This window comes from Eurytemora carolleeae, unplaced genomic scaffold (assembly GCF_000591075.1).
Source record: "Eurytemora carolleeae unplaced genomic scaffold, Eaff_2.0 scaffold442, whole genome shotgun sequence".
Lineage (NCBI taxonomy): Eukaryota > Metazoa > Arthropoda > Copepoda > Calanoida > Temoridae > Eurytemora > Eurytemora carolleeae.
This window is the reverse complement of record NW_019396383.1, coordinates 60,285-85,273: the sequence shown is the minus strand read 5'-3', so window position 1 is coordinate 85,273 and position 24,989 is coordinate 60,285. Positions and strand designations below refer to the sequence as shown.

The 24,989-nt window shown below is 31.3% G+C and overlaps 1 protein-coding gene across 1 annotated transcript; it reads left to right on the top strand.

Moving 5' to 3' along the window:
* Positions 1-3,064: 3,064 nt before the first annotated feature.
* Positions 3,065-23,702, top strand: LOC111702135 (uncharacterized). The gene is made up of 22 exons (XM_023473715.1): positions 3,065-3,179; positions 3,873-3,966; positions 4,945-4,980; positions 5,470-5,562; positions 5,619-5,653; positions 5,706-5,755; positions 6,025-6,112; positions 6,226-6,267; positions 6,478-6,550; positions 6,955-7,016; positions 7,400-7,572; positions 9,353-9,472; positions 10,099-10,160; positions 10,229-10,316; positions 10,949-11,032; positions 11,799-11,880; positions 17,192-17,267; positions 18,579-18,646; positions 19,179-19,205; positions 19,274-19,376; positions 21,844-21,979; positions 23,457-23,702. The coding sequence occupies exons 1-22, from the start codon at positions 3,103-3,105 to the stop codon at positions 23,687-23,689; spliced, it is 1,902 nt and encodes a 633-aa protein (XP_023329483.1). The 5' UTR covers positions 3,065-3,102; the 3' UTR covers positions 23,690-23,702.
* Positions 23,703-24,989: the final 1,287 nt, after the last annotated feature.

Here is a 24,989-nt window from a genome sequence, read left to right as displayed (position 1 = left end):
TTAAACTTTCATGAACATACAGATAATATTATTTGGAAGTAACACACAAGACAGGTCATCATCTACGTTCAGAATAATAAGTTCTCCTGATTAGTAATTTTCTCCAGTGTGAGACTGGGGAGTCCGCCAAATTTTCAAGCAAATAAACCTTGTTCTGTTGCCGCGGATATTTACAGACAAAAAATTATCGTCTTTGATATTAAATGTATTGGTGTCGTATCAATTGGACTAATTATCGATTGGACAAGCGTTCGTTTGGACAAACGTTCGTTTTGACTAACTTCTATTAGTTCAATTAAACTAATTTTTTCAATTTTTTTAAAAATTACCTCCCATCAAGTATTTTTACAAAATAAATAATTTGATGAATAGGAGACATTATAGTTCCAAAACTAACTTGGCCCATTCTATATATCATTGAGTGCATAAATGGGCACAAATTGAAAGACTGGGTTTTTGGGATCCCGGCCCATATCTAGAGTAAAAAATAGGTCGGATGCACAATACTATAGTAGGTCAGATGAGGGAGGGAGTCCAGAGTTCCTCTTAAATAGTAATCACCGCCACCCAAATCTGTTTTGCGGCAAGCGCGCTCCTCAATTGGTAATCTCCACCACCTCAAATAGTAATCAGCCCAAAATAATGTTGCCAAGGGGGGGGGGGCCAAAAAAATTCCCCCCCTAAACAAAAGCCCTCGTACGCCCCTGTCGAGTAGGCGAATACAAAAATCTAAACACTGTAGAGGTTTTTTGAAAATATCTTTTAAATGGAGATTGATATTAATTACTTTAGGCGCGATGAGATAATTTTAGTAAACAGGCAGCCCGACCTCTTTTGTATCTTGACGCCAATCATGAAATGCAGTCATTAAAGTGGCGAATTGGATCTAAGATTCGGCTAAAATGAACTGTGCCAATTACCAATTGAGGAGCGCGCTTGCCGCAAAACAGATTTGGGTGGCGGTGATTACTGTAATTTGAGGAACTCTGGACTCCCTCCCTCGTCAGATGCACAACTTTAGTATAGGTCGGATGCACATCAATTAAAGTAGGTCGGATATGCACAATGATATGCTATATCGTTTGCACTAATGGCCGAGGTACTTAAACTTTTGCACTAAAGTCAGCTGATCATATGGTAACTGGTTTTTAGTACGATCTAACATTAGTGCAAAATAAACAAAAAACTGGTTTTCTGTGTTCAATTGGACTAAAATTTTATTTTCCCGCCAGGAATATTTTAGTATAAATGATCAAATTAGTGCAATTGATCTGGAATATTCTAAAAATATTTGTTCAAGCGCACTAATTCTTTTTCTGTAAATATTAGTGCAATTGAACGTTACAGTGTAAATGAACAATTTCAACAAAAAATTTGTTCAAACCGACTAAATTTTTTTTTCTATAAATATTATAGTGCAATTGAACGTTAGTACAAATGAACATGTCCCAAAAAAAGTGATTAAATGGACTAATTTTTCTTTTCTGTAAATATATTAGTGCAATTGAAAATTAGTGCAAATGAACATGTCCAAAAAAAAATTGTTCAAACGGACGATAAGTTTAAAAAAAAATATCATTAGTGTAATTGAACGTTAGTGCAAATGAATATCTCCAACAAAGAATTTGTTCAAACGGACTTTTTTCTTCTAAAAATATTAGTGCAATTAAACGTTAGTGCAAATGAACATATGACCAAAATAATTATTTTTCAAATGGACTAATTTTTTTTCTGGAAATATTAGTGCAATTATATATTGTTAATTTATGGGTAATTGGTGAAATTTTAGATTTTAGTTTGATCGAACATATTTTTGTTCATTTGCACTAAAATATGTTCATTTGTACTAAAATTTAATATTTTATGGGCAAATGGTAAGATTTTAGATCTTAGTTCGATTGAACATTTTTTGTTCGTTTGCACTAAATATGTTCATTAGTATAATACTGTGGGCAAATGGTGAAATTTTAGATTTTATAGTTCGATTGAACATATTTTTGTTCATTTGCACTTATTAATATGTTCATTAATTTACTAATAATATTTTATGCGCAAATGGTGAAATTTTAGATTTTAGTTAGATTGAATATATAATTTGTTCATTGCACTAAAATATGTTCATTTGTACTAATTAATATTTTATGGGCAAATTGTGAAATTTAAGATTTTAGTTCGATTGAACATTTTTTTGTTCATTTGCACTAAATTTGTTCATTATACTAACATCGATTTTACCGGAACTTTTATAGCTTTAGTTCAATCGATTATTTTTTGTTCATATTCCATGTACAATATATGTTTAATGGAACTAATTATATAATTATAAATGAACAGAATTCCGCTAGAATTTAAAAAAATAGTTCTCCACTTGCTCGAAAAACCTTCCACGTGGTTTTTAGTTTGATTGAACAATTATAGTTGTTCAGTCGATCGCACTAAACGTTAGTCCGAATGAACGTTAGTGCGAATGTATACGTTAGTCCGATCAAGCATTATGCAAACGATACGACACCATGCACAACTTAATATAGTATGTCAGATGCACAACTTTTGTAGATCGGATTCACAACTTTTGTAAGTTGGATGAACAACTTTTGTAGGTTAAATGCACTAAAAAGTTAAAGTGTATCCGATCCCTACTGAATTGGTCAGTTGCACAGCTTTCTGAGGTTGGCTGCACTGAGGTGTTACACACAATAAATGTCTTAACAGGCACAACATATTTTTCGACGTAAGCTATACCCCCTTTCATTTTTCGCGAACAATCCCAATTTAAGACAAATGTAAAACCGCGGATTAGAAATGTTAAGATAACGTAATGTACGTATAGTTAAATATTTTTGACCACCATCTCATCCTAATTAACTCTTATTTGAATTGAAGCTTCTTTCAGAAACTTAGAGTCTTTGAATTCAATAAAAATAAGCATGACATTTAAATTGGAAAATATTTTCACCCAATAGAAAGACCTTTGCGCGCAAAATATCACATTGTCACAACATGGCGTCAGGGGTCCCCCCCTGGAAAAATGGGGGGGACGTNATAAAATAGATTATTTAGAGCAGATCATGATCCACTAATAACCAAAGAGAAAGGGATTGTATGATGTGTTCCAATTTGTTAGCACTACTCTTGGTGTTCCTTAACTTATATAAAACCCAGAGTACAGAAGTGTTTAGGTTGGTTTGGAAAGTTACAATTAAAGGGATTGTAAACAAAATTTCATGTGAACCTCCATGTAAAGATAGCAATGCCGAAAGCACAACGGTACCCTTTAAATCTTTGACTGAGTGATCAAGGTTGTTTGATTTATTGTTCTTAATCTACAAAAATACCTTTAATTGTTAAACACTTTGTTTGCAAGCTGTAATGATAGTTATGATAACAAGAAAACTCTGAAATATGAAGACGACTTTTAGAATCAAGTTAAAACTTCTAAAAGTAAAATGAAACATAACAATTGTGAAGTGTAAACAGCCCAATTTCACCAAACTAGCGGTTTATAATTGTCTAATAAAACTATTTGCATTGTAACAACATCAAATACACTTAATTATTGCTGTAATGTCGTCTTCTTATTCCATTGTTTTCTTGTCATCACTGTATAAAAGCGGGGTTTCCTAAAATTCAAAAGTAAATATTTACACCCTGCACACCGCAATTTACAAGAATTCATCACTTTTCCAGAGATGGAAAAAACCCAGCTCTCTTTACTCGTTAAACAGTCAAAGGTTTAAAGGGACCATTCCCCTCTTTACATGGATGGTCACTTTAAATTACGTTCACAGTCCAATTTAATATCAGAAGAAAATCTGAATTCACTTTACATCTATGCATTAAACAAATTCACTAAAAATTATATTTTTGTTTAGAAATGAGCTGGCGTTGCTTCAACCCTACCTTGAGAACTATATACATCCTTCTCATCCTTGTATTGTGTCAATTATTGGAAACTGGACTAAACAGGAAGGAACAATATTATTCAATAGTCATTCACAGGAAATAATTTCCTGTCTTATATTCTATTTTTTTATTCTTGTATCTTTGAAACCTGATGTTTGTATAACTTATTATGCTACAGGGTGTCCCACGAAACATGCCAGTAGCAAGACAACTTAAACGTCGTCTTTGAATTTGCTATATTCATTTGTCAAGCTAATTTTAAGAGTAAAATTCTGGAGATAATGATCACAAATTATCCTTATTCCTGGCATTTCTAAAATGTGGTCTGCCTTTTTTGTGCTTTTAATGTTACGCGAGCTATAAATAATTTCGTTCATAATTCGACAATTTTGTTTTAAATAACAAAATTTAAATCTGAAAAAAAATTTAATATCTCCGGCAATATTGACAGCACAAAAAAAGCAGGCGACATCTTGGAAAAACAAGGACTATTTTGTGGTTATGGTTTTAAGAATCATGTATTTTAAGTCAGGTTAAAGACTAAATCCATAAATTCCAAGTTCAAAGACGACTTTTAAGTCGTCTTGCTACTGTCATGTTTCGTGGGACACCCTGTATATCAAATAGTCTAATTTAGAAGCACTCTATAAAGGCACCATGGGTTAAACAGATTTAGAGTTTGTTGCAAATTATCAGTTTCTTTTATTATACCAAAATAAAGTATTCATTATCATAATTTCTAAGATTGTTTTTTTTTCTTTCTGCAATATATATTTGGGCAGAATAATATTAATAAAATTTATTAATTGTTTAAAGTAAACATTCGAACATTCGACATAGTTTCACGACAAACGGAAACATCGACTAACAAATTGTTACTTAAATGACCCCTTCTAAAATTAGTTCTTTTAGGGCCACCCTGTATAAAGGCACTATTTTAAAAATATTTAGAGTTTGTGACAAATGATCAGTTTATTTAATGATAGGAAAACTTTTAAATTACTTAATATATTGATAATAATAATACACAATATATTCCAGGATGAGGAGATAGTTGAAGAAATGATAGAAGCTAAGGTTGGTGTAAATACTATTCCATAAACTAGCTATATTTAGCTATATTTAAAAACTTATCAAGTAAATATTTTTTAACAAAACAAGGCTTTTAAAACCCGCCTCTTTTCTAGTGAGAATTTTATTTTTTAACTGTTGCTTTTCAAATTGACATTTGTCATCATAATGTGCAAAATAATCGCGGATTTGTCTTTAAAATTTGTAAAATTGTGAATCTTTAAAAGAATTAAATGTCGACATTTTTTTCAAGCAAAAATTTTGCAAGTGCTTTAGATTCAAACAGACAGACAATATACATATAGATTGATACCAAGATGACCAATAAAATGGAAATGGATCTAAATACCTTTGCAACCTTTGATATTTCAAACTTAGATTATTCTATCTATGCGTATAATAGTTTGAAATATCTAAGGTCTACGACATTGGATTATACAAAGATATAGAGATTAGAAAATTGCAGAGTTTGTGGCAAAAACTCAACTCCTTTAGATGATATTAAATGAGATTGAAACAATGGCTCTGAAGAATGGAGAAGGACTGGAGGACTGTCATCTTATAATTACTAATCTCAAGACTCCACAGGAAATATTTTTAGAATTTTTACAAATTTAAGAATTTTACAATATTCTAAAATTCAGGAAGAGTTGGAAAACAAGTTTTGTATTTCTAAAAGGTAAATAATCTATTCGTGAAAATAAAATTTAAAAAATAAACGTTGTTTTAAGAAAAAGAGAGTGCGTGTTCATCAAAATAACCGAATCTACAGTTGTAACAGGTTTAAAATTATAAACATACAAACCATTTTATGAAAATTTTGTATGCATATTTATGAATAATTAAGTCTACTCGGGTCAAAAAATACTTATGGGAAATTGTGAATGATTGTAACACTTAATAGGACATTTTCATAGTTTTTATTTTGTAAAATGTAAATCATTTTTTCTTATGTGTTGATAAATTAAAAATTATGTTTTGTCAAATATTTAATTAAATAATTTAAGCAAAATACTATATTTAAAGAAACATCTATATATACATTAATAGATCTGACAAAGTCTAGTCTTGAGATTCAGAAAACTGATGATTTAAGTATTCTTAATCTTTATTTTCCTGGTTGTGGACAAATATACAGGTCAAATATATTTTATATTTTCTTATTTTAAAAAAGTTAAACAATATAATTAGTGATTTTAAAGCATAAATTATTATTTTTAACTAACTATCTATATTTTTATATTTACCTAGAAGTATGTGGATATTTAATCATAAGCATAACAGAACTACTAGGTATTGGATTCTTATTTATTTCAATACATTTTTAAATCTTTAAGATTACATAAGTTTACAAGATGAGATTAATTAAATTGTTTGAAAATGTAGTAACAACATGTCACCACTCCCTTATTCAAAAGAACTATATGTTTTAAAACAAATATTGGTCATCCCCCTACAATATTTCATGTGTTTATTTGTATGTTAATGATTAATTTCATTTAGAAATACAAGGCTTAAAATAAAGCATCTGTGTATGCTCAAGGGGGTTCCACGAGATAGATTTGATTCCCTCCAGGTTATGTATTGAATTTTTTATTTCATAGATTTAAAGGGACTGTATTTTCAAGTAATACTCCATGCTAAGATGGCAATGTCCGATTTACTACGGTACCCTTGAAAGCTTTGTCTGATTAAACATGAATTTTTAGATATCAATGTTTGTGTTTCTTAAAGCTGTTTCTCTTCGAAAGTAACTTGCGCATTCCTTGTTTACAGGAAGCAACGGAGAAACTCACAATAATCAAAACTTTTCGAATCAGAAAAAGGACGATTTCTTCCATATTTTAGATATATATAATTAAGTTTTCAAGGGTACCATTGCAAATCAAGGCATTCCCCAATAAGTGGTAGTTCCTCCCCGGAACATTAAATGGAGAAAAAAAATTTATGGTTAAAAAACCTAACAAAAGTATTGATTAGGTTAAAGATCTTGAGGGTATTAACGTTCGTGTGGAACACTTTGATATCTACTGGTTTTACAGGTATATATATATATATATATTTATATCAAGGGTTTGTTTCATATTATCTGTCTGATTTTTAATATATAAATAATCACAAAACAAAGGAAAAGATAACACATGATCATTGTCCTTAAATTCAATTAATATAATATTTGACATTGTTAGAAGTCTCACCACTTGCTTAACGATTTACCAATATTTTCTACTAACATGTTTTTGAATGGTAAAGATATAAAAAAATTGCTAATTTAAAAATCAGTATGAAAATTGTTTGATCAGAGCAATTTTGAAAACAAGAATGATCCAAGTGAAGGCCTGCGTTTACAAATACGTGGAACAAACCACTTTCAAATATCATTAATATCACATTTTAGATTAACATGAAAATATGAATTGTTTAGGGCCTCATACAATGGAACAAATAAGAATGGAGAAGTGATACCTTCTGGACCAGATTATTCAGCTTTTTATATTTTTGCTGAACATTTTGGTCTGAGCTTTACAATGAAAGCAGAAACTCGATGTACAGTAATTAATGAAACCCACTTTACTGGAGCATGCAAACATATTGTTGGTAAACTACAAAATATAGAAGGGGGGTTTAAGAACATTTTACGTACTAGAACAGTCCTGAAAAAAGGAAGGGGGTAGGTAGTATCATATAGTAATATTATTTTTAATATCAGCTGTAAGAACTGTTTAATTGAAGTCAAAGTTGAAAACTAAATTTGCAAATTTTAACAGTCGTTGCAGAAAAATTAAAATAAAATATAATCATCAGAGATTATTATCAAAGATTCATATCAAACATGATACTCAGTCTTTTTATATTGGCATGTCAAGTTGAACACCCTATAATAGTACAGTATTTACACATACTAACAACCTAGATAATGTCAAGTTGAACACCCTATAATAGTACAGTATTTACACATACTAACAACCTAGATAATTTGTCTGTATATTAAATCAACTTTTGTGTTTTTAACAAGAAGCATTAAACAATCATACTATGTAACAGCTTTTCTGACTTTTCCTAAATATTCATAGCCCTTCCATTATAGGTCTAACACCGGGATTTTATACTAACTGTCTGAGTCCTCAGACACATCTTCCTGAATGACTGCTTTTGCTTTGACCCACTTATAGCTGTCAGATTTTGATAAATTTTAGCCTTTTGGAAAGCTTAGGAAACGGATTGCACAAGTTTTGCAAAGAAACTTTTGTAAATTATTTTCATACAACCCGTCGAAAGAAATTTGCACATTTTTAGTTTTTCTTAAATACACATCAGGTTACTTAAACTTATGTAAAATTTTTTTGCATATTTGAAATGGCATGGTCAAGGGCTTTTCAATAATATATTTTATCATTTTTTAGACATTCTTTTTTGCAATCATTTTTACTGTATATATAACTGAATTTTTCAAAAACATTTGAATTTTCACAAATTTGCGAATTTTTTGCAGATTCTAAAAGTAGAGCATAAGAGCTTTCTAATTCGAATAATGTATCATTTGTCCTATTTGGACATTAAACATGGGATTTAGGGGGGGGGGGTCAAACCGACCCCCCCCCACAGCGTATCCTCGTTTTCAAGTACCCAAGCAGAGATAGGGTTTAGAAACAAGTCAGATTTTTTTGGTCTTCGTTTAATAATCGAATGTTCCCTGCAGCTTTAAACTTATATTTTCTTTGCCAAATCATTAAATATAACATAGTTAATCCTACCCTGGATGGGCTATATTTGTCAAAAAGTATGTTGGAAAAATGATCAAAAGTATTTATTTTTATTTTTGACTAATATTAACATGTAAATGATGTGACACGTGTTATTGCATCCAGTTTTCAAGGGCTTTTCAAATATATAAATTTTTGCCCTGTAGATTAATTGATAAAAAAATGTATTAAGCATTTCTGATTTTTTTTCAACACCGACCCCCTGTTTGACTGTCCTCCACCCTACCCTATGCATTCAAAAAAATAAATTTTGCCAAAGTTTTTTAACAACAAAGTTTCAGTGTTCTAATGCAAGCCGTTTTTAAAATGGACGAAATTTTCGCGAAAATGAGATCGAAAGTACATCGAAATTTGCGAAAACATTGAACGAAATTCAATCAGTTTCGTTCGTTCATTTTCGCGAATTTCGATCAACGAAAATTTCGTCGGAAGCCCTATTTATGCATGCAGAAGTATTCAAATGCTTACAATCTTTTTCTTCGTTTTACAATAAAATAAATCCAGCTCATAGCTATCCTACAATATGCATTCAAGCCCTATCCCCATTTTATATACCTTGAATTCTTTATTAGAATCAAATATTTGCAACATTATGCATTATTAAATCATTTCAGATGATGAGATTTTTGCTTATATCCATGTTTCTGACATCTACTTCTTCTATGGACCAAATAAAACAGTTTTATTTAATAAAGTGAACATATTACCCATCTCGAACTCAGGAACGACCTTGGGTAAATGCTTTCTTTTATTAAACACAACTTAAGATTTAAATTAGTACCAAAAACGGGCTGATAATTTCAATTCTACAGTCTACAGGGTGTCCCAAAAAAACGCTCTTTAACTTGTACTACATTTTTTACATTTACGTATCGATAGACATAAATTTCTGTAAAACTGAAATTGAGTTATGACGCTTTGATGTTGCTTTTTAGGTGTTCGTAAATTTCTTATCTTTGCTTTATAAACTCAGAGTCCACGACTTAAAAATTAACCCGACTTTTAGGCCCGATCTTCGACCCAACTCTGACGACAGCTTGTGTCACGTGATTAACAGCTGCAAAATCTTCGGCTCGACTTTATTGAAAATAAAACCAACCTTGGTTGATTTTGGTGGAGAATAAGGCTCAATGTTGAGTCTTTTTCTTATCAAAACCCGGAATATAAATGAGAACTAGAGTCGTGAACCACAAACCTCTAGTCTATTGATCGAAAATGTTACTTACATTTTATAAATTATATGAGCAATTTGAATTATGATTGTAGCTGTAATAGCTTAAAGAGCATGTTTTGGGACACACTGTATGATGAATTAGTTTTATTACTGAATCATATATTTAATATTTGTTTATTTTTTAAGCTTGTCCTCTACCTCTTAAGAAGACAAACTTTTTTCAAATAATTCAACCGTTCAGCTTTGAGGTATAACATATGTTTACAGAGTATATAACAAGAAATTAATTATAACACAAAGATTGTTTAATGAAAAGGTTTGGATAATGGTGATATGTATTACTGCAGGATCAATATTCATTATGTACTCTTTTGTAGTACTTGATGAAAACCTATTATCTTATGGTAAGCATAATACAATCTACATGTAAATCTCTTCACCCATATAAAGATATTTGTATATACAATTTTACCAATAGCTGGCCAAAAAAAGGCTAAAAATTTCGAAATTATATTTAAAAAATCAATTTTCATGTTTTTTTTATTTCACGGATAACGCCGGGCTAGTTAAAATTTGTAGTAGGAATTCTGTGATCCACCTATAGTTTAATGTGATCCAACTATAGTTTAATGTGATCCAATTACAGTTTAATGTGATACAACTACAGTTTAATGTGATCCAACTACAGTTTAATGTGATCCAACTATAGTTTAATGTGATCCAACTATAATTTAATGTGATCCAACTATAGTTTAATGTGATCCAACTATAGTTTAATGTGATCCAACTATAGTTTAATGTGATCCAACTATAGTTTAATGGTGAATCACAGAACTAATTTATAATTAAATAAAAATTGATAATTATCTTCATACCCTTTATTATACATAAAGTCCTTCGTGCCACCGTTTCTCACAAAAATGTTAGCTCTAAAATGTCTCTATGCCATTTAAAACGTAAACCATTTTTTTAAATTTTATTATTGAAAATAATAGACAATTTTCTGTTTCAAAGGATTTTTAAATAATTCAATTAGATTCCAATATATCTCTGATCGATGTGGGTCTGTACTCATATGGAGCTTACTTCCAGGAACCCTTTCATGTCAAGATGAGGAAAGGTAATCTTTTTTAAAGTATTCAAAATTCATTAATGTAAAAATATACTATGAACATTGAACACAATACTTACGCTTACAGCTAAAGACGGACTAGTTTCGTTTTTTTCTTTCATTTCGTTCATTCATTGTTCGTGAATGACCCATTTCGTTTGTTTTTTTTCGATTGTTCACAAATTGATTTTGATCATTCTCAAAATTATTGTTAGTTTCTCATCTATTTCGTTCGTTTTCTCCTTAAATGATCGTTTAGTATAATCGTTTGTTTAGTAAAAATCGTCCATTAAGTAAGATCGTTCGTAAAGTAAAATTGTTCGTTCTGTAAAATAATGATAGTTTGTCTAAAGTTTTTCAATATAAATCAATTGTTGTTTTCAAGTTTTCAAGATTAAAAAAAGATAGTTTCTTGCTATTTTATTCGTTGGTTTTTCAAAATGATTGTTTTTTTTCTCTGAACAATCCAAGTTGTTTGTCCATTGTTCGTTTTTTTCTAAGGGACACCATCTTTAACGAAAAATTTTGTTCGTTCACAAAAACCATGCCTTTCTCTACTTTGCAATCTATATGAGGGCACCAACTATAGTAATATCGTAATATCTAATAAAACACCCATTAAACACTAACTGTGACTATCAATATAACCATATGCATCCCTTTCTATAAAAATTTTTTTGGGAGAGGTTTGGCGGTGTATGGATTGAAACTTAATCCACAAGGTTTGAACCAAAATTGTTATATTTTATATTATAAAACAAAATATCATGTTTAGGGAAGAGGTATATTCAATGCCTACAGTTTTTTTGGCTGCTATGGACATTTTTTATCATGGTTTCTTGGCAATGCGATCTAAGGTTATTAAATTAAAATCTCACAATTTGTATTAAAGCATAAAGGCAGTGATTTAAAGTTTACATATATACATGATTTAGATTATTAGTATTTTATAAAATCGTTTTATCATTAACTCTAGAAGTAAAATTCATAAATTTCGTTTTTTTTGTGGTTTCCAAATTACCGGAGATAAGAAGAATTTCGTTCAGATTAGATAATTTTTGTTTTATTTAAAATTTTTTAATCTGGTTCTATTGACAGTACAAAAAAACGGATTCCACATTTTTTTGAAATTCCACGACTAAGGAAATGTTGTGATTATTGTAATCATACATATAAAAGCAGGGTAACCACCTGACATAAGGAAAATCTTTTTTGCCCCCCTGGGAGCTTCTGGCGGGGAGGCAAAATTTGAACTTTAAATTCAAAACATTTGGCTTCTTGGATACTTTAAAGGTGCACATGTAGTAAATGCTGTACTTGTAAAACTGCTATCAGAACAGTATCAGTCCAGGTACAACTCGTAAACTATCAATTCAAAACAAGGACACAATCTCATAGGCTTTTATGTCAACACGGACACAAGCTCCAAACTATCAATGTCAAACCAATGGACACAATCTTGTCTTACCCTAATCAAAGTGGAGTATATTCCAACTAACTACATTTGAGGTTTCTATGTTACAAGTTAACATTAATTGACATAATTACAAGTTTTACGTCAATATATATACACAAAGTAGTTTCAACATAGATAATTAATAATGTACAATGTAATTCAGGACTACAGATATCATATTAACGGATATTTATTACAACATGGGGGGNAGTGGTTAAGTAATAAAGTTAACCATCAGTTATTTTAAATCATACAGCCTTCTCATTCACCAACAGTGATCCCATCCACATAACTTTCGCTGCAGGTTTCTTCCTGTTCCGTAGTCAGCCCCAGTCCAGCATGTTAGACCAAACATTGAGACGGGTCTAATACAGGATATTATGAGTGCAAGATACTCGATTGCAAGGCTAATCAAAATAAACTCCTTGATTAGGCTGAACTCCCTTGAGACAAATCCCTTGAGATAATTTAACAATTCTGTTCCTCTAGTACATAAGCATACCCTCCATGTTGAAGACCCTTCCCAGCATATGACTTGACCCTCTAGAAAATTCTTCCATGACACACAGTGAGTTCAGGATCTTCTGGTGTGAGGATTTCATATGGCTTTGAAAACTATTATAATCCTCCCACCATTGAAGTTCATCCAGTGTATAAAAAGCAGTGATCTGATTCTCTTTGAAACTTTCTTCAGAATAGGGATCGGCATGGCTATCTGTGCAACTCTCCTGTTAATAGTGACTCAGACGTGCTTTGTGGTTTCAACGATCATAGGAAATTGATCAAAGCAAGGAATGTATAAAGATGTGCTGTTGTAACCAGGCTATCAAGATCTGCATAGAAAATGGATCCATGGATTATAACTGGTAACAGACGTAAAAAGATATCTCTGCTAATTGAACTTCGGTTGTCAGACATAAATACTCGTATATACAGCAACCCGTCTATCTCACTAAAAGTCCCAGTTTCTTTTCTATTGGGTGCAAGTAGTCTCGGTCATTTTTCATGCTAAAGCCACTTTTCATAACTGCCAATATCTTGATCACTTTGTACTTCCTGAAGCATTTCCTTATTGTGATGGGACATATAGCTGAGAGCAGGGATGAGGTCGAGACTCTCCCTGATAAAAACAGATTTCACAGTCAAAAGCACATGTGCCTGGGGTTCTAGCTGATCATAACTCCTTTCAATGTGGTAAAACAGACAGTCATACCTGGGCAAGGGAGGGGGTGCAGAGGCACCATGATCCCTGCAAAAATGACCTCTGAGCCTCAGGATTTGCAGAATTACCTCCAGGCCCTGCAAAACTGGTCTCCCAGCCTCCGTGACATCACCAAGCCTTCCGCCATTCTGTCTCCACGCCCCACATTTTGGCTCCAAAAAAAAATATTTGGCTTTTATTTCCACCAAGAACCTTTTTTTTAAAAATTCTCAACATGATGAAATAGTTCAGAATGATACATTAACATTTTGTATTAAAATGTGAATTTTAACTGAGATTAAAGGCTCGTATTTTGTTTTTCTAAATTTCACAAATTCCTAAAATTGTGAAGAACTATTGCAGTTTTGTATAAAGATAGAGAAATTTTATATTATTTGAAAGGGGTCTCAGGAACGAATCAGCGGCAATTTACAAAACAAGGTAGTTTTTGTGAAATCCTTGTATTTGTAATTTTATCAAATGCTTTAGAAAATATTGAAGAACTATTTTTTTAAAAATTGAAACAAAGAATTAAAATAATCTAAATATCTATTACATGCTATACTAACAGGTTAGGGCAGCTTTGTGTCATATCTTGTTGTTTTAATAAGTTAAATTTAATTCTAAATAGTTTTTCTTTTAGCGNAACTCGTATATAATCATATCAATTTGCATTTTTATGATAAAATGTAATGCTAAGGAATGAAGAGTTAATAAAATCTTCAAATCATGATGCCTTCAAAAACATTAGATAGGTCGTTTATAAAGGTCGTCTTTTACTCATTCCATCTTAATGTAAACTTTTAGAGAAAAACAACTCCAGAACAATTGAATGAATTAACATGACAAAATTGTTGATTAAACGTGTCTTTACACTATGACAAAGTCTACTATGAAGAGATATATTTTGATATTTGTTTGGTTAAGCCAATAAATTTAAACAAAAAATAAAAAGAACAAGCCGAGACAAAAATGCGAGGTGTGGAGACAGAATGATGGGAGGTTTGGTGACGTCACGGAGGCTGGGAGACCAGTTTTGCAGGGCCTGGAGGTAATTCTGCAAATCCTGAGGCTCGGAGGTCATTTTTGCAAGGATCATGGCGCCTCTGCACCCCCTCCCTCCCTGGGCAAGAAGATACATTGATTCTTTGAGGATTTGTCATGTTAAACAATCCACAATAACATTAACTTCAACGTGCTCCACCAGGATTCAGCGGACAAGTTGGAATGGACAGTTTGGTGATCCTTCTTTGCAGAATTTTCAGCTAAGCATGCCTTGTGAACAAGGAAACACTCCTCTGGTCACAATACTCTATTATTCTCCGTAAAAATTGAGCCTGATTCGTCTGAGATAAACTTCTCCCATGAGATTTTGAATTTAATCTGTGTGAGGATGAGTGACTTGTCGCTCACATTACCATGCATCTTCAACCTGATTCCCTCACAGTAGGTTTTACTCGTCTCTACTGTTGTACTCCTGTCCTCCAGGAAGCTCCTCGTCCATCTCCACTCTCAGAATCTTTCCATCTGTGGCCTCAAATTGTTGCTGGCGTAGAGGTCTCTGGCAGACTTGTGGGGAGACCAGGATACTAATTTCAATCTCTGGGATGGTCATCAACTTCCAGTGACTATACGCCCCACAATATCCTCTAAACTGGGATTTTTGTGCGATGAATTAAGCACTCAAAGTTATATGGACCTGGCCCTTGGCAATGATGGTCCTGTGGATGAGGCCGGAGTCCATACTTCTGGGATTGTTGGAACCAGGAATAATGCAATTTTCAGGCAAAACATATCTTCTTAGGCTGACTGGACCTGGCAATCATAGACTCATAATCTGTGGCTGCTCTCCTTCCATTCTGGGACATTCTCCAACCCTAAACCTGCCAGAAGAACCATGATAACAACATTACTATGTGTGACATCATTGCAGAAATGGTCTTGCTCCTTCTAGTTATATTTGTTTTCTGAGACTGATGATCTTGTTCGGTTCCTGGTTTAAACTGACAGCTATTAATCTGTGGCCTTTCTTGCTCATTGGAGCTTTGTATTCACTTTCTCTGCCCTTGTTGTACTGTCCTGCTTTCCCTTTATTTCTGTCCAGTACCAAACCATCATTCTTTGCTGCTGTTTTCTGTTAATTGATCCCTTCTGGATCTTGTCATTATCTCTGCTAAAACTGTAATTCAAATCAAATAGGTATTTTTCTTGTTTGCCTAGATACTCCATATTTTCTTCCACATTTTCTGTACACTTTTCCTGTTGCTTCATTGATTTTTCTTGATTTTCATCTCTGAGTTAATATCCAGGTTTGGTCTTGTTTGATCTGAGTTGTTGATCTTTTTCCTCTTCAATTTTTCTATAATTCAGTTAGTTTCCTTTACTTCTGCTTCTGATTTATTTTTTTCTACGTCATCATTTGTGCCAACATTGTTCTCAATTATGGCAGTGAGGGTAGGTGGGTTGAAGCCTGTTGTCACAACTGTAAGACTTGCTCTGGATCCCCTCCTATCTGCTGGTTGTCTCTATAAACTTTCTGGTTGGTTCTCTGGAACCGAATTGACTTTCTTACTGTCCTTGCTGTGCTTGTCCAACTCCCCACTTGTTTGGGATACAGCTGTGGATTTTACATGCACATCTGTCGTTTCATTTGGCCTATTTGGAATTTTTTTTCTTCTTTCTTCTGCTACAACAGTTTAAGGGGTTGGATTTATATAATAGCTCTGCGTATCATTCCCATTTATCATTTTCCATATTTTCAGTTTGGACTGTCTTGATTTTCCTTTTTTCTCAGCCTTCATTCTCTTGTTGATTTTTCTCTTATGTGCTAACTTCCTTGTTTCTGCAATTTCTCTTCTTTTATCTTGTTTAATTTGTATCTCTTGCTCTTAATTTCTTTGTTCCTGCTTTGATTCGGATCTAAGTATATATTTTTCTGTGTTTATACTCAACATGTTTATTGTCATGTAACGTTCTTTCTCCTGATCTTGTTACTTTTCTTGATTCATGCTGTGTATAGCAGACATGTAATCAGCAAACTTTTGCCTCTAGCTATTTCCGCTGGATCATCATCAAATGTTATCTTCATTTTTACTTCATTTTTTAGTAGGTTTTCTACATTCTACTACTTCCTCTTTCAATTTTTCATCTTAGTTTCATATCTCATTTTCATTTATCTATTTCACGGTAATTGTGACAATAATGAGAGTGCTAGGACAAAAAAAAAACTATAGGGCCGGCCAAGCAGGTTTAGGATCAAAAGCTAAACTAGTTAATGGAAGAAGCCTAGGTTTCACTAAACTTCTTCTAATAAATTAGTAAAAAAATTCTCTATAGATTGACCCCGAGAAGTAAAATATATTCAATGACCTTTTCAAATGACGAGTTCATGATGTACAAGGGGTTGTACAATTTTCAACTTTACAGTCTGCATTAGCAATCTATATTCTTGTATATCTATGCATGAGGGTTAAACTGGATCTAAATTATTAACACCAACAAATTACACTAGGGCAAATCTAATGGCTGCCGAGTATGAACCTGAGATTTCTTCAGTACAACAATTCCTTACTAAGTCAAACAGAAAGGTAAGAAGGTTCATAAGATAAATATCAAACAAACAAAGGACTTGTATAAAAATTTAATTAAGTTTGTCTAAGAAATGTTTTTATGTCCTGAGATGGGAATTTATGACTAGTAGGATCATCCAATTTGTGCTGTTAATGAATTTTCATCAACCTTAAAGGAGCAGTTTCCTCTCCTATCCTATTTTGTATATACATGAACAAATTGATATCAAGATTAAGATTTTATGGCAGTTGATGTCAACTTGGAGGAGTTTTCATGGGCATATTTTTAAATTATATTGCTAGCTCCTAGTAGAAACGGTTTACAAAATATGGTGAAGATATGTGAACAATTGCAAACTTATTTTCAATGAAATTTAGTACTAACAATGTAGTTGAAAAGTCTAAGACTAAGTGTATAATCTTTACAAAATATCCAATCGATACTGCAAACATTTTGCCCATTTATCTCAATGATGTACCATTGCCATATGTTGATTATGTAAAACATCTTGGATGCATGCTACAAACAGATAATTCATTTACTCGTGATATAAATCAGAAACGTGGACAGTTTATTGCTAAAATTCATTCCCTGAATCAAGAATTTTACTTTGCAGATTCAACAGTTTTGATTAAATTATATAACCTTTATGCAACGAGTATTTATGGATCCAATTTGAATTTATTTTTGAATGATGTGTTCAGAATTTATTCGTCTTGGAACACTGCAGTTAGAATTGTGTTTAAATTACCAAACACTTGTAATAGATATTTAATCGAACCACTGTCACAGTCCTCTCATTTAATGACCATGCTCTGCAGTAGATTTGTTTCATTCATTTCTTCATTAGAAAATTCTTCAAAAATTTGTATCAGACTTTTGATAAATCTTTTAAAATTTGATCAAAGGTCAGTAACTGCAAAAAATCTGAGAAATATTGCAGACAAATGCAACAAAGATTTGAATATTATCGACAAACGTATTGTAAAAAATTGTATGATATTTCAAGAAATACCCTTGGAAGAAGAATGGAGGATTCCATTTTTAAATGAACTAATTTCTGCAAAAAACAATAAGATTGTTATCAATGGAGTTGACTAAGCTGAGCTTGACAATATTATTAATTTTGATTTCTGTTAAATTGTACCAATTATTTAAATTGTATAAGTTTACGAAATAAATATTAAATAAGATATTCCAGAGGATTTCATTAATACATGAAATATCTATCCCATTATACAATTTGCATTTATCAGGCCCTTTTGGCCCTATTACATTCATTGGAAATGAATATTGGGATACAGGGAATATGCCATGATATGTTTTAGCTGTTTGTGGACGCGGCTTATTCAACATGGGTGGAGAAATTCCACACTGGTTTTATCCAGGGGTTAAAGTAAACTATCAATATTGACAATCAATGTACTCTGTCAAGTGAACCTCAGTTTTCTAACACTACAAAAATAGTTTTTTTCTAATTTTTTTAGATTTTTTTTCACCAATTGAAACACTTTACTATGATATCCCCTATAAAAGGGCACAACTACTTATATAGGCAAAACAAACAAATTTTATTCCCTACAAAGGAATTGAGTTTTTGTCACAAACTCCGATTTTATAATACTTGTATCTTTGCAATCCTATTTCGTAGACGTTAGATATTTCAAACTATGAATTCTGTTAGATCAAATAGCTTTAGTTTGAAATATCAATGGTTTCCACCATTAGGTTTCCAAGATATAAGGATTAGAAAATTTGAGTTTGTGGCAAAAACTCAATTCCTTTGGTCTACAATTTTTGTTTAGTAAAATTGGTCTTGTGACTTGCCTTTATTAAAGCATAATGCCTTGATAAGTAGTCATAAATAATAAGAATTGATTTGAAATTTATAAAAACATTTATTAGTAAAATAACTTGTTTCTATTTAGATACCAAGGAAGGCATGTGATCAGGAAGTATGAATAATTACTAATTCAAATATCAGATTTTTTGAGCTCTGCTAAAGGCTTTTATTTTTTTGAAGTAGTGAAAGTGCAGATGCCATTACTGAAAATGGAGGATGTGTTGTAGTTGACATGAACACAATGAGACACTTGATAATTCAACAGCAGCTCAAAAAAGGAAAGGTAGATGATAGATATGCTATGGGGTAATAGCACAATTGCAGGGTTGGAGCGATAGTCTTAGACAAAACTAACAAAAAAGGTGTTAATAAAAATTTCTCTTTAAGAATTTTTGTTTTGATTTTGTTTATAAAGAATTTATGCAATGCATTCAATTAATTGACTTTTGCAGTGTAAAATGTATAAGAAACATTATTTCATAGAAACATATCTGTTGCATAAAAGGAAGTGGCAGGAACAATACCATAGCATAACTTGTGTTACGTAGCCAAAACATAAGGAAAAATCTAAATAATAAAAGGTGAAAATTGTAAAATGTTTTGATGGCAATCCTTGAATTGTTTTTTTTATTTAAAAAAAAAATTATTTTAAAAGTAGCAGAAAAATCTAGCAGCCAAAATTGGAACTAATTCAAATGACACCAAAATCTTTACAAATCACTGAATCTGCTGCTAAATGACTCTGTTCACAAAAGATAATTTTCAAAGCTCAATGGTGGTAATCGAAAAACAGTGCAAACAAGCACCTAACCAGACCCATAGGGTTTGGTTAATATGACCAAGAATTTGAAATTAAAGATTAGTGTTGGTGCACAGGGTGTCCCAATAAACATTGGAATTCAGTGACAAATACAGGATATTCTTTGCTAAAAATTAGAATTGTAATACCGGATTTCAAATGCCATATTCTTATTATGCCTCATAGAGTTTATTTTATTAGAACAATGAAGATTCGATATGTTAACAGTTTTAATTTTCTTGTTTTACTATGTACAATGAATTACCTATGGATAACAGCTTGCTCAGTAATTATTTTAAACAAAGATATCAAAATTGTCACTGAATTTCCATAATTATTGGGACATTATTTTACATAAGTACATAATGATGTTCAGGATACGATATTGCATTAAATTAAATTAAATTTTTTTGCATGTTAAATAGCTTGAATGTAAGTACATTCTCCTTATATATTGAAGATAAACTTTTAAATTCTGGCATTGATTGGAAAATGTTTAAATTACAATATCTTGACATTATGCATGTTAGGTAAATTTGAAACTTTTAAAAAACATTTTTGAAACCTAAAATTAGGTACCGTTTAGTAATAAAATGTTTCTTTAAATCATGGGCCATAGACGCTGACTGTATAGGCATACATGACGTATGGGCAGACTATGTTACCTATATACCCTCATCATGGAGTGATAATGGAGACTCTTGTGTTGTGGATACCGTCCACTGAGCCTAGGGCTATGATAAAAATTTGAAAAATAATATCAGTAAAGCCAGGGTTCAAACAGTCCTAGAACTGTGACTTTATTGCTAACTGCACCATGAAATTTCACCATTGGGTACATCTTGCTTGGTCTTTGGTCAAGAGGAAGTGAACAGAAGGCCTGATCCAATCAATGTCCAGGCTATTCAGGAATATACCCAGCCAGCACACAATTCATAAACTCTAGTACTCACTACACATCCTGGTCCAAGAAGACAATTTCAATAGATAAATACATTCTACTTAAGCAAAGAATACTGCATGTGCACACTCTGTATTTTGTAAGGGTAATATTTTTAGCGTAAAAATGATGAATTTTAGAATAAAACTTAGCTTTTTGAGTAGGAAGAAACTTTCTTTTACTATTGTTATTGTTTTTTCCTGTAAAATTCCCTTTTTTCAATCTCCACAGAATCAGGAGAAGATATTTTCAAAGGTAAGGGCTAGGCAAATTTTTGTTAACAAACAGCAAAACTAATTTTTAAATCGATTTGCCAATCAACAAAATAAAAACATCATTTGTTAAGGAGTCTCACATATATTTTATATTTTAAATGTTAATTCCATAGTTCAAAAGAGAAAACATTGTCTATCTAAACACATCACTTCGTTAATTCCTTTTTTTCCTGAGTAATATACTTGCAACCTAAATATCTCTTCTAAAGTTCAAACTTTTGGAAACAACCTTAAGAAAGTTATGGTGCAAATAATCTACATGTCTGCTGAAATGTATGTTAAAGTTTAACAAACATAAAAAACTGTTTATTATGTATCTTTTGCACCTTACCATGAACCAAACTTTAGTAACCACCCTAAGGTAGGACTTAGTGTATTCAGGTCATGAAGTGTATCAGAATATTGGTTCAATCACAAGACAAAAGTACAGAATATCCTACTAAAGGCCTCTGGCCATGTGCTCTCATTCTTTAGTTCATCATCGGAGAACTACACTGATGACTCCAGTAACCAGATTTAAAAGACTCAGATCCAAGATTCTTGGATATTAATCTGTAGTCTGAGATCCATCAGAACTTAGAATACCAGATTCAGATCCAGACCTAAAGATCAAATTCAGATTGCCGCCATACAAATTCCTTGAATTATGTTCAGACAAAATAACCATTAAACAAAAAGATTGACATTTTATCTGAATTAATCTTACAAATCATATTACTTTCATCTTATTATCTAGATAACATTGTCCCTGTCTACTACTCATGGTGGACTAGGTGTTGTTGTTCCTAAAACACATGAAGGTTGGATGTATAGAAGAAACGGAGACTATCTTGAAAGTATTCAGAGGTTTATTACTAGACTCAGGGATTCAGGTGGATGTTTATTTATGTGATTGTTGTTTGGTATTAAATTTGGGATCGTAGATTTGGGATTGTGATTCAATGAATATTAGGATGATGAAAAGAGTTGGTTTATTTGGAGTAAGAGTAACAGAGATGATTCAGCAATATATACATGTTTTTCAGGAACCACTGTATTGGAAGAGAACAAGCAAAATATTGAAGTTTAGAATAAAGATACAGATAGAATAGAATAAGTGTGTGTATATAAAACTATAAGAGAATAAGTGATTTAGTGAAAAATTTTGGAAGGAATGAACAGAATATTGTTAAGTTAAAATAAGAGAGAGAGAAAAAAGTGTATAAAAAATCGTCATTAGAATCATTCAATAAATTGTGTCAATCTCCCCTTATTTAAAAAAGAAAAATTAAAAAGACTAAAAATCTTATTTAAGAATTCTTAATAAAATAATGACGTCTTCTGGATGAGAATGTGTCTACAGGGCAACGGTTAATATATACGTCAAATAAATTGTTCTAAAAAGAATATTATAAAAAAGACTACATGATTAAAAAACATATAAAAAAGTCCAAATTCAATAGTTAAAGATGAAGTTCATCATTTTTGAAGTTTTGCTTTTTAAACTCTGAAAATCTATGAAAATTCATAAATATAATATGTAAATAAAAGTTGAATTCAACATAAATCTAAATTTTCTGGGCGTCATTTACGAAAGATATATTACGACATGGGATTAACAAATGTTAAATTCAAGCTTTAATAATCAATAAAGGGTTGAGATGGCTGGAAAATATTAAGAATATAATTGGTTAATTTATAATGGAATGTTGTAAGACGGGAATGAAATAAATAGTGTTGAAAAGAGTGAAAAAATGTGATAAGATGTAATGAATTGATTTTAAAAGGATAAAATTGATTTTAATTGGATAAAATGGAATTGAATTGGATAAAATGGAATTGAATTGGATAAAATTGATTTGAATTGGATAAAATAGAATTGAATTAGATTGAAAATAGTTTGATGAGAACAGTTAAGTTTAAGATGAAATGGAGAGTGATTGAATGAAGTCTAAAGTAATTGAATAAAGTTTAAATTAAATGAATTGAATTGAATGGAATAAAAAATCTACTTCAAATTCAATGTACTTATATTATTTTTCTGTTTTAAAAATTGAAACAATATTTCTACCCTGTTCATCATAATCCTTTTAAAAATGTATATTTTTTTAATTATTTTTTTGGTGATTTTTGAAATTTTCATCCTTAATCTGTTACCACTCTATTCTACTGTAATAAATCTTTACCTTGTTGAAATGTTTGTTTGCATTGTTAAAGAAATATAATGAATCAGTTTTCAAGGGGGGGGCAAAACCAAAGATGGGGGGAACTATGTAAGAAACACAACAAGATTAGATTATGAATATAGTAGAATAGAGTGGTAACAGATATAGGAAAAATATATAAAATATTAATCACCTACTTTCTTAGGATTGATAATACAGATAGACAGAGTTCACTATGGAAGAGCTCTGAAGATAGCTGAAGAGGAATCTGAACCTGAACCACTTTATATGGAGAGCTTTTATCTTGTATTCTTTATCTACTTGGGTGGTATACTGGTAGCTTCTCTTACTTTTATCTATGAAATTTGGATTAACCATAAGAAAAGAAAATCTGTGATTAAAAGAATGAAAAAAACATGTTCTCAACTCTCACAATAAATAAGCATATGAAATACGATAAATTGAGTTCTTTTGAAAAATTATATTAAAAATTCTATTTGGACTTGATATCATTTAGAAAATTCAATTATTCCCTTGTCATTATATTCACATGGACCATACATGAAAAACACAATTAAAAAGTTTGCAAAAAAGGTAAATATATACATAATGTTGTACCTAACTCTTATCTGTCTTAATTCAACCTACCCCCTTACATTTTTTTGTGCTAGCATTTTATTACAATATTTCACTCTATATATAATAGTGAAAACCAGAAAACTCTAGAAAAGGAAGAAATTGAAAATGGTAGTATATAATTGTTCTCACTGTTTTAGTAATCTGGATTTGCATTTTATACCTACAGAAGTCAGTTTTGTAAATATCTATCTAAAAACCTACTAGTTGAAGGGGGAGGGAAATAATAAATTTCGGCCAGGATGTTTTATTTTTCTCCACTTTTTTTCAGACTTTTTAAAAATTCTTTTCAACCCTCCTTTTGGTTGGGTTAAAAATAATGTTTAAAAAGTCTTGAAAAATTAAAAAACATGGTCAAAATATTTTATTTCATCCAGAAAAGCCTTTTTTTGTGACATTAATTCAGATGTTGATTTTTAAAGTAGAACTTTTTTCTTATTATTCTCATCCTCATTTATCCTGAATTTTTTAACTAAACTTACAAAATCTTTTGCTAAAAATACGCAACTTAATTAATAAAATTTACATATTCAGAAGTTTCTAATACTTGAACGTGTTTATACTGGCTCTTCAAAAATTAATATTTTTGGAGACTTAAAGACTTTAGAAACCATAAAAATAAAATCTCCACCTTTTTATGAGAAAGCTTAAGAGTAGGTTTAGAGATTTCTTTCCCTGTTCACTGGAGTTGGATAGAAAAATGCCATTTGAAGAAGACAGGATAAAGGTTTTTCTGCATCAATGTTTTGAAATTAGGCATTTGATCTATTCCCATTTTTACTATATAGAATATGTGCATTTCCAATTGTTGTGCGCACTCCATATAAAGCCTATGTGAATGTGTATACCTGGATCCTGAGTATAGCTTCAGTAAGACCCAAACCAACTACGGACGTTGATGTAGACATACTTTGATTTCTTTTCTGAATAGATGACACTCGTGTAAGTATTTATATGAAATCATTTTGAAAATTGTTCTTATCAATGTTATATTATTGCTATAATACTACAATCTATTTCAGTTAAACCACACTCTCTTCTCCCCCTTTATCTTTTGTTAAACTGTTAGAAAATCTATCAACACCATCTAAATAAAGAGTCA

Bases quoted from the DNA above. Each gene is read 5' to 3' on its own strand.
- LOC111702135 (XM_023473715.1), top strand. From the start codon at position 3,103: ATGATGTGTTCCAATTTGTTAGCACTACTCTTGGTGTTCCTTAACTTA. The intron at 3,180-3,872 runs GTTGGTTTGGAA...ATTTTTGTTTAG, and splicing joins CAGAGTACAGAAGTGTTTAG to AAATGAGCTGGCGTTGCTTC. The intron at 9,473-10,098 runs GTAAATGCTTTC...TTATTTTTTAAG, and splicing joins GAACTCAGGAACGACCTTGG to CTTGTCCTCTACCTCTTAAG.